Consider the following 13,314-nt stretch of genomic DNA (forward strand, 5'->3'; position numbering starts at 1 on the left):
CATCTACAGCATCTTTCAACCAAGGATAAAGCACTTAAATTGATATGCAAACTACACAGAGGGTTTGCTTTGCCCACCACTGAAATGCAGCCACCTTTGGGCTCTGGGTTTATTAACAAAATGAGTAGATGTACAATCTGGTCAAGCCTTCCTTTGTGGGTCAAATGAATCAAAGAGGGGAAATAACCATTGGTGAAGACCATCTGTCATCAACGCCACATCCATTACTGCCAATATTCCAGAATTGTGCCTCTGCGTCTCACCCCACGGCACAGAGCAGTGATGCAAGGTAACAAGCTAATCAGACCAAGGACTGCGGCACCACTACTCCTCAGCAGAAAGAGCACTGACTCTAGATGAGAAAGAGCTTGAATGGTGTCTGAAATTTGATCCTAGTTCCTACCCCAAAAGGTACAAAACCAGAGTAAGTGGGAATGTGTCTACTTCTGAACGCTTGTTACTGAATGTGGACAGCCTGTGTCTTAAGCAAGAACGGGACAGCATTCAGTTTGAATATTTGTAAACACATTGCTATTTCTAATACAGACAACAAAAAGGCATGTCTGTAAAAGGAAAAAGTTAAAACACTTTCTAGTGACTAAGCAATACATTGTCATAAAACAAAACATGGCTTAAGGTTAGCCAAGGCATAGTGTGTGGCAATAATTTAGAGCCATGGAGTATTTGACTGTAGTAAGTTCCACACCTGAGAGCAAGGGACTTACCGTCTTAGCTAGTTGTAAACCACAGAAGGTTTTTCTGGCCAATTCTCGGAGTAGAGAGGGCTCAAATAAGAGTTCAAGATTGCTAACTACCTTTACAAGGATGCAAATTCCTTCAACTGAAGGAGAGACTTTGCCAGATGCTCAGAATGCTTCCCTCTGGTAAACAGTATCACTTTGGTCTTCTCCACATTGAGCACCCAAGTCCATATCTGTCAGATACAGAGCAAGGGAACATCTGTCTGGGTCCAATGAAAAGGAGATGTTGAGCTGAGCATCATCAGCATAAAGATGACACTGGATCCCACAGCCCTACGTAAGGTCTCTCACAGAGATTTCACATACCTACAACAACATGGGTACTAAAAATGAACTTCACAGAACTTTTCAAAAGACTTGGGAGAGGAAGGGCAGTTACCCATATAAATACTGTATTAAACACACAGCTCCCATTTTCCAGCCCTCATGAAATTTACCTTGATTTTAATTACAACATTCAGTTCCTTAAGATAGTGCAATTTCATGTCTTTAGACAGGTGACAAATGTTGTATATTTTGCACTAGATGCATAACAGAAGTTTGTTCTTCTTAAATAAAAGAAAGTGAATTCTAAATATGATATTGACATAATGAACTCCAGAAGATTTCCTCCAATTATGTCTAATAATCACGACTAAACAGAATCTACTAAAACAACTAAGATCTTGATTTAATTTTGATGAATTCACCAAGAGTAGGTGGAGATTAATTATATCAGTGGTTGTACCACTCCTCTGTGCTCACTTACATGTGCACTGGCAAACCTGACCTAATTTACAGTGAAATTCCCAGAGAAACAAGCATCAGACCCACATTTATTTCAACTGAAGTCAGCATTAGTAATATTATTACAATGAATTCCAAATTTTTTGGATTATAAGTGCATAAAGTAAAATTTAGCCTGTCTTTTACAACTGCAGCCTTTCATAAAAGCGAACGTAAAATACTGACAAGCCGTATCTCAGCACTTACAATGCACCATGATGTCAGTGTGATGCTGAAGCAGTGTCATCTTGAAACATGGCATGAAGTCTTTCATTTTACAGCAAAGCTCTCTAACAGCAGCAAAAGAGTCTAATTTGGTGAGATAGCACAGCACAAAATGTTGAAAATTTTAATGGAATGCAATCAACCTGAAACCTAGCCAATTTCAAGATGCAAACTAATAGTACCTTCAGCTGCCCATAGTCTCCCTACCAGTTTCTGTGGCTTTACAATTTCACTGTCCTATATTTTTAAAAAAATGTCAAGGCTGCTTTTTTGGGGAGGAGGAGGAGGAGGAGGAGGAACTCCTGTTGATGCATGAAAGACCCACACTAACAGGAAAAACTGACTGTGCAGGAGAAACAATGAAACTGACAATGCACAAAGTTCTGCCAAATGTACAGAAAAATTGGAAAAATACAGAACATTCCCCTCCCCCCACCCCGACTTTGTTACTGTAATTTAAGGCATCCATACTAGGTAAATCAAAACAGATATGATTTTTAAGTTGGTGTCCCTTCAACACCATCTAGTCTATTGATTATATATTCCAAAACTTTGTATATATTTTTTAATGACCATTTCCCCATTTTTAATGGTTATCTTTTACCAACAGCACATACGTGTATTTTATCATACTGTTCTTGAAAGTAAAGTGCAATCTATTCATTATATGTTTAATACAGAGACTAAAAACTATCGATCCTTTAAAATTATGACTGCCTCTGACCCAAACGAAATATCCTGATTTACAAAAGGACCCATTCCTAATACAAATTAATGCAGATCAGGTCCTTTTCCATTTACAATAGGAAGTGTCCCTAACCTTGATAGTCCAGGCACCATTAAGTTACTACCTAAAGGCAAGATTCAGACATAACAGATTCCAGAGTTTGATGGATCAGAACAAAGAGCAATCACTTTTTCCAATTCATTTCTCATTCTCAGGAACAGTGAGGCCTTTATTTTCAAGTAGACAAACTAACGTATTCTAATTAAAAGGGACACTAGGAGGATTTAAGATAAAGGTTTTGTTTAATAAATATTTTACAAAACTTAATTGAAATGTCTTTATGAACATCCTTTTAAGTTTAGACGGAAAGCATGCTTTTGGTTTGGATGCAACAATTTTCCTGTGCTGTTTGCAACCTACATAGAGCAGGATTGGGTTAATACAGGTAAACAAGAAAACAAAATTGACCAGAATCAGATTTTAAACAAAAGGTAAATTGATTAGACTTCTTACTTTTTTCAGGCTGAGTTAAATGCAACTATATAAATGGTGAAAAAGTGCAAATTTAACATTTCTTTCAATTTTAAAAATCAAGAGCATTCATAAAGGAAATTAATTTATAGAATTTTTAATCCTTTTGTCCATCACACTAACTACTTTAAAGGTAGACATTTTCAAAATGGTGTGGTGCAGGGAGTTAGTTAAGTCACACTGGAAACCCCCTGCATTGAAAATGTACACAATTGCCTTTTTAAAAAAACTACACAGGCAAAAGAGAACCAGAAACGACAAGATGTGTTGTATCTTTACAACTCATCTATTTTAAGGGACGACTGCTGCCTACCATACCAGGAATGTCTTGACATTCCATGGATGCCAGTCGAAAGCAAATGCAGCCGATGGGATACAGAACCAACAGCAAAGTAGTTAAAATGGCCTAATGGATTTCTTTGTCAATTTGCAAAACTAACTGCTCCACAGCTGAGCAGTTGTATACCAAGTTCTTGCTCATTATTTTTGTGGTGTTCTTTTTCGCAAGGGAGTAAACATTTGCAAATTAGATATTTATAACAATGCTGAATGCTATAATACTTAGAGAGAAAAAACACATGGATTTTATTAACCCCCTAGGACCCTGGCTTCTTTCCAGGTGGCAACACTTAGCAACTGGATGTTTTCAAGGGCTTTTAGGAGAGCCCTACGGACATTTGTACATGAGGCTGAGGAAAGTCTCCACAGTAGAAGTGAAGTGGGACAAGGCTACTCCTGCTTAACGCAGAGCTCTTCATGGCAGGCACAAAATCTATCTCTATGTTTGTACAGTGCCTAGAACAACAGGGCCCAATCCTAGACGTCTCGGTAATATAAGCAACAGAAACCCACAGTGAACTTCACCTGGTGCTTCCCATGTATCTGAGAGTTCGTGACTTGAGCACTGTGTGGGCAACTAGCAGGGAGAAGATGGGTTAACTAGCAGTGCATTACCATGGAAGATAGAAAGGGGGCCTGGGGGTGACCAGCAACAGTAGGTAGAGAGAGGGAATAGTCTGAACAGGAGGAGGTTGGGCTGAGAGTTTTCAGGATTGTGAGGGGGCTAGAAAGATGGAAGTTGATCAGTTTTGTTGTGTTTTCAAAGAGAGCTTCTGGATGCTGAGTTTTTCTGAAAATATAGCAACATTCTAAAGTCAACAGGTTTAGGGGCTATGTCCATAGTAAACCATTTCCAGGAAGTTATAACTTAGTCCTGCCATGAGCACAGGGGACTGAACTAGATGACCTCTCAAGGTCCCTTCCAGTCCTATGATTCTATGATGCTATAACGCAATAAAACACGCTCTCCAGTGCACCTTGACACAGGTCTCCTTTTTACCCTCATTTGTTTAAAGTGTAAGAGTGCAAGAAAAGAAAAAAGTTGATTTCAGATCCTCACTGAGACCTTGGACATAGGCCATGGGATGTTAAGAAAAACCAAGCCAACTAGCCTCTTTGTTTGCTTTGCAAGTGAAGTTACTTTCTCAGTGGGAATTTGCTACACATTTTTAACACTCAGCTTCCTATATGACAGACAATCCTTGGATTTACAATCCCTTATGCTCTAACAATACAGGCAATAATGGCTCCTTTGGGAGAGTTAAAAACCATCAGCTTTTGAAGTAAGAGCAGTCAAACTATGTATTTATAGAAGAGAGCTTAACTATAAAGCTAAATAGCAGCTTTTAAAAAACTCTAAATGGGCCAGTAAGGTGGGCTCGGTGATCAGTGAAACCTGGAAGGTATATTCAGCAGGGGAGAAAAAAAATTAAGTGTGCTGAAAGGACTGCCACTCAATGTTAAATTCTATATACTCTCAGTATCACATTAGCTTTATATCAAACTTCCTCTATAGATCTCAGTGTGTTTTACAAAGAATCATCCCCATTTCAGACATGGAGAAACAAAGGCACTGAGAGAATAACTGACATGCCCAAGGTTACATAGCTGGTCAGTGGCAGTGCCAGGAACAGAACCCCCATCACCTGCCTCCTAAATCTTGTGCTCTGCCCACTGAATTCAGGCTGCCTCTTTTGGGATAGACAGAGTCTCCCTTTTGAGGATACTATCTATGACCTTGTCCCCAAAAAACAGTTACTAACATTTCCGTAACAGTTGTTCGAGATGTGTTGCACATGTCCATTCTGTGTTAGGTGTGGGCGCGCTTCGATACAGTCCCCAGAAATATTCCCCCCAGTGGTACCCGTGGGGTTGTCTCTAATGCCCCCAAGTGCCGTGCTCTCATGTCGCTGGTATAAAGGGACCAGCTGACCCCGTACCCTTCTCAGTTCCCTCTTGCAAGCCAACTCCAACAGAGAGGTCAGAGGGTGGGTCGTAGAATGGACATGTGCAACACATCTCAAAGAACAACAGTTATGGAAAGGTTAGTAACATTTTTTTTCTTCGAGTGCTTGCACATGTCCATTCCCCATTAGGTGACTCCCAAGCAGTAATGCAGGTGGTGGGATCAGAGTTTATGGACATACTGATTGTAACATGGCTCGACCAAACCCGGCATCATCCCTGGCCTGCTGGGTGATGGTGTAGCAGGAAGAAAATGTGTGCACTGATGACCAAGTTGCTGCTCTGCACATGTCCTGGATAGGGACCTGGGCCAGGAACACTGCTGAAGAAGCTTGCACCCTTGTAGAATGGACAGTCAAGACAGCTGCTGGCGGGACCCCTGCCTGCTCGTAGCACGTGCGAATGCATGCTGTAATCCAGGTTGAGCGCCTCTGAAGTGAGATGGGAAGGCCTTGCATCCTGTCTGCTACTGCCACAATGGATCTACAGAATGGTTTTGTCCTCTCAAAATAGAGCACTAGAGTACATTTAACATGCAGTGTTTGGACATGTTGTTCCTCCCTGTTTGCGTTAGGTTCCGGAAAGAAAACCAGCAGGAAAATTGCCTGATTACTGTGAAACTACAAAACTACCTTTGGGAGGAATGCAGGGTGGGGGCATAACTGTATCTTGTCCTTAAAGAAGACCGTGTACGGTGGTTCTGACGTAAGGGCCCAAATCTCTAAGACCCTTCTGGCCAAAGTAATAGCCACCAGAAAGGCCACTTTCCGGGAAAGGTATTATAGGGAACAAGTAACCAGCAGCTCAAACAGGGGGCCCATGAGTTTTGATCAGATGGGGTTTAGGTTTCCCAGGGGAATGGACTCCAGAATCTGAGAGTATAGTCTTTCTAGGCCTTCAGGAAGCAGATGGACATTTCATGCGAGAAAACTGATTAGCTATCCACTGGAGGGTGGAACATTGAGATCGCTGCAAGGTGTACTTTAACTGACGGTATTGCCAGACCTTGCTGTTTTAGATGTTGCAGATACTCCAGGAACAGTCTCCAGAGACTATCGTATGGCTGGGAGGTCCAAATGGAAAAGCACTTCCACTTGGTGAGGTATATAGCTCTGGTAGAGGGTTTCCTGCTACCTGGAAGGACCTGGCGGACTTACTCTGAACAGACCAACTCCATGGGATTCAGCCATGGAGCTTTCAAGCTGTCAGGTGGAGAGTGCTGAGGTTTGGATGGAGCATTAAACCATGGTCCTGTGGGATCAGGTCCAGGAGGAGAGGGAGTGGTATTGGAGTCGTTTCTAAAAGACCTAGCAGTGTGGCAAACCAGTGGCAATGGGGCCAGACTGGGTCCTTGTGCACAAGTGGAATGGGGGGGAATTGTAAACAAGATGCTCCGTCCAAGGGAGCAAGAAAGCGTCTGTGTGCGAGCCTGGGCTGTGGCCTTGCAGGGAACAAAAGTGGTGACATTTCTTGTTGTGTCTGGTCGCAAACAGGCCTATATGGGAAAGTCCCTCACTGCTGGAGAACGACCCTCACTATGTCGGGATGGAGGAAGCACTCACAATGACCAGGGAAAGACCTACTGAGGTGATCTGCCAGTTCGTTCTGGGCCCCCCGAAGGTGAGGAACTTCGAGGTGGATTGAGTGCATTATGCAAAACTCCCTTAAGTGAATAGTTTCCCAACACAGGGGGGAAGAGCAAGCCCCTCCCTGCCTGCTGAGGTAGTACATGGCTGCCGTGTTGTCCGTGAGCACTAGCATGCTCGTTTGCGATGTGCGGTAGGAACACCTGACCGGTTAGGCGGATTGCGCCGAGTTCTCTGACAAAGATATGTGATGATAGCTCTTTCTGGACCCAAAGGCCCTGGGGTCCTGAGGTGCCCCAGGCGAGCCCCACCCACCCTAGCTCAGACACATCCAAAAGACTAGGGATATGGAAGACTGGAGCCTGATGAAGGGAACGTCTGTGCAGCCCATCAAGAGGGGGCGAGGACCAGAGGAGGTACAGAGAGCACGGAGTCCAAGTGGTGGCGGTTCGGTGAGAACACTGAGGCCAGCCAAGCTTGAAAGGGTCAGAGGCGTAGCTTTGCATACCACACTACGTATGTGCACAATGCCATGTGACCTAGAAGTCTGAGGCAGAAATGTGCCATTGTGAGAGGGTGGGCCTTGACCTGTGCTATTAATGACGCTGTCAGCTGGAAGTGGGTTTCTGGGAGGAAGGCCTTGGTCTGGGTGGAGTTGAGCACTGCTCCAATAAACTTGATCCTCTGCACTGGGCTGAGGGTAGATTTTTGTTTAATAGCAAGCCCAATGCCTGAAAGGTTGACTGAATGAGGCAGACGCCGAGCCTTGGACTGGCCTTTGACAAGCCTGTTGTTGAGATACAGGTACACTTGTACCCCTCACCTTCTCAAGAAGGCCGCCAGTACCGCCATGCATTTCATAAAAATCCATGGGGCTGCCAACAGGTCAAATGGAAGAACAGCAAATTGGTAGTTTCACAATTCACAATGAACCTGAATAACCTGTGTCCTTGGAAAACTGTGATGTAGAAATAGGCGCCTCTCAAATAGAGAGCAGCATACCAGTCCCTCAAATCCAGGGTGGGAATGATGGTGGCCAAGGAGACTATGTGGAACTTCAGCCTTTTGAGATAGCCGTTGAGATGGTGCAGGTCTAAGATAGGCCTGACATCTTTGGTTTTGGGAATTAGGAAATAGAGTAAACCCCCTCCCTCTTAAATTCTGAGGATTCTCCTCCACAGCTCCCACTCGGAGGAGGGCATGCACCTCCAGGGCTAAGAGTTGCTTGTGAGTAGGTCTCTGGAGAGGGACAGGAAGGGAGGGTGCGACCAAGGGGTGGAAACAAGCTGGAGAATATAACCCATCCCTACAGTACTCAGCACCCAAAGGTCTATGGTTATATGAGATCCTGCTCAGCTGAAGTGGGACAGGCAGTCTGAAAACAGTGGGAACACAGGATCCGGCATTATGGGAAATGATATAATGCCTTCGGGCATCCCATCAAAAGCTCTGTTTAGAGCTCCCCCCCCCACCCCAAGTATCTGGGTGGGGTGGGTAGAGATGCTGAGGTGGATGGGGGTGGCTGTCTGTGCTTAAAACCCCGGCTTCATTTCTTTTGCTGGTTGGGATGTCAGAGTGGAGAAATGGGCACTCTGCTGACTCTTGAAATGCTCCCCCAAGGGTCCTGGGGTGTAAAAGCCCAGGGACTGAAGGTAGAGCTCTGGAGTCCTTCAGTCCAAGGAGCTTTGCATCTGTCTGGTCTGAGAAGAGCGAGGCTCCTTCAAACGGAAGGTCCTGGAGAGACTGCTGGACCTCCGTTGGCAGGCCCAACTACAGCCAAGAACACCTGTGCATGACCAGGGATTTAGCCACTGAGACTGTCTCGTCCAGGGTGGCCTGCAGGGAGGCCCCGGCTACTGATTTCTCCACACTGGTAGAATCCTGCCTGGACGCCTGGGGAAGCAAGTCTCTGAACATTGACATGGAGTTCTAGACATTAAAGTCATATCTCCCTAACAACGCCTGATGGTTGGAGAAGCGGAGCTGTAAACCTCCTGTAGAATAAAATAGGTCTTTCGACTAAATAGGTCTAGCTTCTTTGAGTCCTTTGTCTTAGGGGTTGCTCCATGCAGCCCGTCTCTCCCTTTTGGTGGCCCCCGAGACCACCAGGGACCCTGGCGGGAGGTGGGAGCAAAAGTATTCATACCCTTGGGGGGGAACAAAGTACTGCTTCTCAGCTCTCCACAGGTGGGCGGCAGGGAGTATGAGTTTTGCCACAAGGCTTTAACTGGTCCCATGGTAGCCTCATTGAAAGGCAGAGCCACTTTAGTCGGCCTCGCCGCTGCCCAGATGTCGACGAGGCTGTGGGAGGATTCTTTGACTATCTCCAGTTGCAGCCCTAAGCTTGAGGCCACCCTCTTCAAAGCTCATCAGAAGCTATTTAAGTCATCACCAACAGGGGGCCCTCCTCTTCTCCTTCTGCACCAACTGGATCCTTCAGGTCTAGATCCTAAGGATCAGTAATGGGCTCAGTACCAGAGTCCAGGTCAGGTGCTGCATGATGGGACAGAGGAGTCCTCTCCATGGCCACAAAATATGAGCATCTGGAATGTGTCCCTGACATCGGGGGGAGGGAGAAACACCAAGGGTTCTAACTCAGGTCGCACTCCACTGCGCTCCACAAGCTTGGCCTTTTTCTGAGTCAGGGAACACCCCCTCTCAGCCAGCTGCTTCTTAGGTTTCTTTTTTGGCACCACTAATAAGGCAGAATCTTCATCCAAACTATGTACAAGAACTATTTATAGTCCAAATGAAAAATAAGTAACTAGTGAGGAAAGAAATAGGGGAAATGAGCAGTTCCAGCGACCGCCATGAGTGGTAAGAAGGAACTGACGGGGTGTGGGGTCGGCTGGACCCTTTATACTGGCACCATGAGCATGTGGCTCCAGGAGGCACTGGAGCCAATCTGACATGTACCATTGAGGGAAAAATTTCCAGTGACTGTGCTCAAGGCACACACACACCTAGCACGGAATGGACATGTGCAATCACTCAAAGAAGAACTGTAAGCTTTTCTCTCTTGAGTTGCAAAGCATCCCAGTTTCAGAAACATGATTCCACCACTGATGCCCAGCTTTAAGAGTATGACATCTATATGAACATACACAAATTCTTTCTAGACCAATAACACAAAATAATTCTCTTTGCTCAGTCAGACTCAAACACTGGATCCATGACACTGACTTCGTAAAGTGTCAGGGTCAAATATAACCCAATATGGGTATTTATTTCTTTGGCGGGGGGAGAGGGAGCTAGAACTTCAGGAACACCTCTAACAAAACAAGCCATCATGTCTGAGAGGGAGTCTACCACGGCCTCCTCCTAGCTCCTGTAAGAGAAGTTCCAGATAATGAAGAGAAACTTCTTCAGCAGTTATGGAACAGAACGGGTGGTACTAGTGTTCTCTAGAGCTAGAGGGGGCCAATACTCTACTAATATATTTTCTTATTGGAAAGGTTCACCTATTTCCTATGCCAAAGGGCCAAAGAAAACCTTGTTTAATGGTATACTAACAAAGCTTTCAGAAACATCTGGCCAGACCATTAATTTGAGCTTTTCAGTCGACATTGAAAAGAACACCTCTATCTTCTGTTCGTATTCAGTGTGTATAAGATATTGACATCCATGCTTTCAACAATTTGAATTTTCTCACATGCTTGTATTTGCTACACAGTAGACTAGTTGGCCACAGGATTTCGAGAATGACAATTTTCCACTCCTCCATTTAAAGCAGTGAAAGAGGAGATGTTCCATCTGCTGATTGCACACTTACTTTCATTGGGTTTTCATCGTACGTTGGAGTCCCAAGGTCCATCTCAGCTTCATGTTCGAGGCTGGCATCATCTCCGGGGCTGTCCCAAGTAGGAGGATCCCACTGGGTTTGCCTAGAGAAAGAAGGGAACGGTCTCACTCATATCTTGAAGTAATGGAAGCACACACATGAAATTACCATCATAGCCTCTATTCTGGACACTTGGAAGCCAGCCCTGATTGCCTTCTTGCAAATAACTGACTGTAAACAGGACTCTCAGCTTTGATCACACATAACCAGTGCCTCACAAAAACCTCCTGGAAAATAATATTTTGAATTGACAGGGATATGAACAGTGTCACATGCATTGAAAGTATTATAAATAAGTCAACAATAAACAGCAATGCATTTCAAGTTGGGGCATCTATGAGCATGCCACTGGATTAGGGACAGATCTAATCTTAACATTGTCTTTTCTTCCAGATCAATAATGACTAATAGCACAGTAATGGCATACACAGATGATACCAAATAGGGTAGTTATGAATGCCAGTGAAGACGGAGAATTATGCAGAACAGACATGTTTATGAAATAAAACGAGGTTCCAAGCTAGTGCATCTGGGGAAATCATCATATACCTGGGAGACTGTAATGCTGAAAGGTGTAGGGATTACATGAATTTGAAAAGCAACATGGTAGTAAGCAGAAACAGTGCAGTTTTGGTTTGCCTGTACAGAGACATCACATCACAGAGCCTGAGGGTAGTAGTCTCTTCTCTACAGAAATGAGGTCAGACCACACCTGGAATCAAGTGTTCAGTTCTAGGCATTTCATTACTGGAAAGATGCAGACAAACAGGGAAGATTTCATAAGAAGTGCAACAAGAATGAACAAAGGACTGGAGAGATCGATTGATTGACGAAGAATAATTAATTTAATATGGAAAAGCTTGGCTAAATTATGACAAATGAGAGATAATTGCCACCGAAAGGGTATATCCATCAACAAGGGAGAGAAATTGTTTAGTGTGATCCAAGGTGCGGTAAGTACAAGTAATGGGACAAAATGGTGCAATGGAAAATTTAGGCTATCAGGAAAGATGTCTTAAAAATGCTGTCTATTTGACTGTGGAATGGTCTCCCAGAAGTTTTGAAAGCCCCATCCCATCACTGGAATCATTTAAAATTAGACTAATCAAAATCCTGAAGGGGACAACAGAGAGAACTATTCTGCACTGGGTCCCGGCAGATAGACTAAATGACCAAATGTTACATAGGTCTTTTCCATCTCTAACTTTTGATTCCAAACAAGGCCTGAACTTATAGCTGTCTATACACTATGGACAAAGTATCTGAAACCATGAAGAAAAGGGACCATCTGGTTTGAAGGTTCTGGTTTTGATTCATCAATGGAAGTACCCAGACAATCATCACAATCCAAACAAAAACTTATTTTGGGGGTGGGGTCAGGGAGAAGAGTAAATGGTGGATTCTCTGTAACCTGAAGTCTTTACATCTTGATTTGAAGACTCAGTAAACTCACCCAGAGGTTAGGGGTCTATTACAGGAATGGGTGGATGAGGTTCTCTGGCCTGCAACGTGCAGGTCAGACCAGATGATCACAATGGTCCCTTCCGACCTTAAAGTCTATGAGAGGACTGTGTGGAAAATTAAATATGCTTGTTTAAATGGACCACATGTCCTTCTGCAAACCTAATACACTATTTTAAAAACCTACTTAATGGTGAGCACCTGGATTTTATTCCATCACTACATAAGGCATAATATTAAACTAATATCTGCCCCATAGGGAAAAATGGACCAATAAGTAAGAGGTGAGAAAACGAGTAATCATGCAATATGACTCTACTGTATCAGCCTTAGAATGCTGCTAGTTAAAAAAAGAGCCTACAAAACATTTCCAGGGGGTAAAACTGCTATGAGTTTAAGTCTAATAAGGTTTAGTCAGCAGTTTCCAAAGCAACTGATGGAGGATTCATTGCCTAAATGTATCAATACCAACAGCTGAAGGCTGAATTGCATGTCATTCCTTTTATATGAAGGCTCCCAAAACACGGAATATTAATTTTTGTTAGGTAATCAGTAAGGTCTTCCTATTGCCTGGTGTTCTGAAATGCTCCTTATGTTGGTATTACCTGGGGCTTGTACGTCCCAGTACAAATCAGGGATAGCACAAATCAACAACAGAGTCATTTTTTTTTTAATGGAACTATTCACACTAGCTCTCCTTAAAATAAGAGACTGAATTCCCATCCAAACCTCTTTTCTGACTTATATTAACCATGAAAAACCATAACGACCACATAAAGCATAAGAACATAAGAATGGCCATACTGGGTCAGACCAATAGTCCTTCTAGCCCAATATCCTGTCTTCCAACAATAGCCGGTGATGCTTCAGCGGGAGTGAATGACACGGGGAAATGTATCAAGCGACCCATCCCCTGTTATCCAGCCCCAGCTTCTAACAGCCAGAGGTTTAGTTAGGGACACCTGACTATCTTGGCTAATAGCCATTGATGGACCTATCCTCCATCAACTTATCTAATCCTTTTTCCAACCCAGTTCTACTTTTGGCCTTCACAACATCCTTTGGCAAGGAGTTCCACAGTCTGACTGCGGTGTGTGAAGTAGCAGTACTGCC

General features: G+C 43.8%; 1 protein-coding gene across 4 annotated transcripts in view; it reads right to left on the minus strand.

Moving 5' to 3' along the window:
• SETD2 (SET domain containing 2, histone lysine methyltransferase) overlaps window positions 1–13,314 on the minus strand; it is a 153,657-nt gene that overhangs the window by 30,101 nt on the left and 110,242 nt on the right. For all 4 annotated transcript variants that reach the window (XM_073334861.2, XM_078851873.1, XM_078851872.1 and 1 more), the window contains exon 18: window positions 10,672–10,783. In XM_073334861.2, the coding sequence (XP_073190962.2) occupies window positions 10,672–10,783 (112 nt within the window). The remainder of the gene's footprint in view (window positions 1–10,671; window positions 10,784–13,314) is intronic.

The sequence above is a fragment of the Lepidochelys kempii genome, chromosome 2 (assembly GCF_965140285.1).
Source record: "Lepidochelys kempii isolate rLepKem1 chromosome 2, rLepKem1.hap1, whole genome shotgun sequence".
Lineage (NCBI taxonomy): Eukaryota > Metazoa > Chordata > Testudines > Cheloniidae > Lepidochelys > Lepidochelys kempii.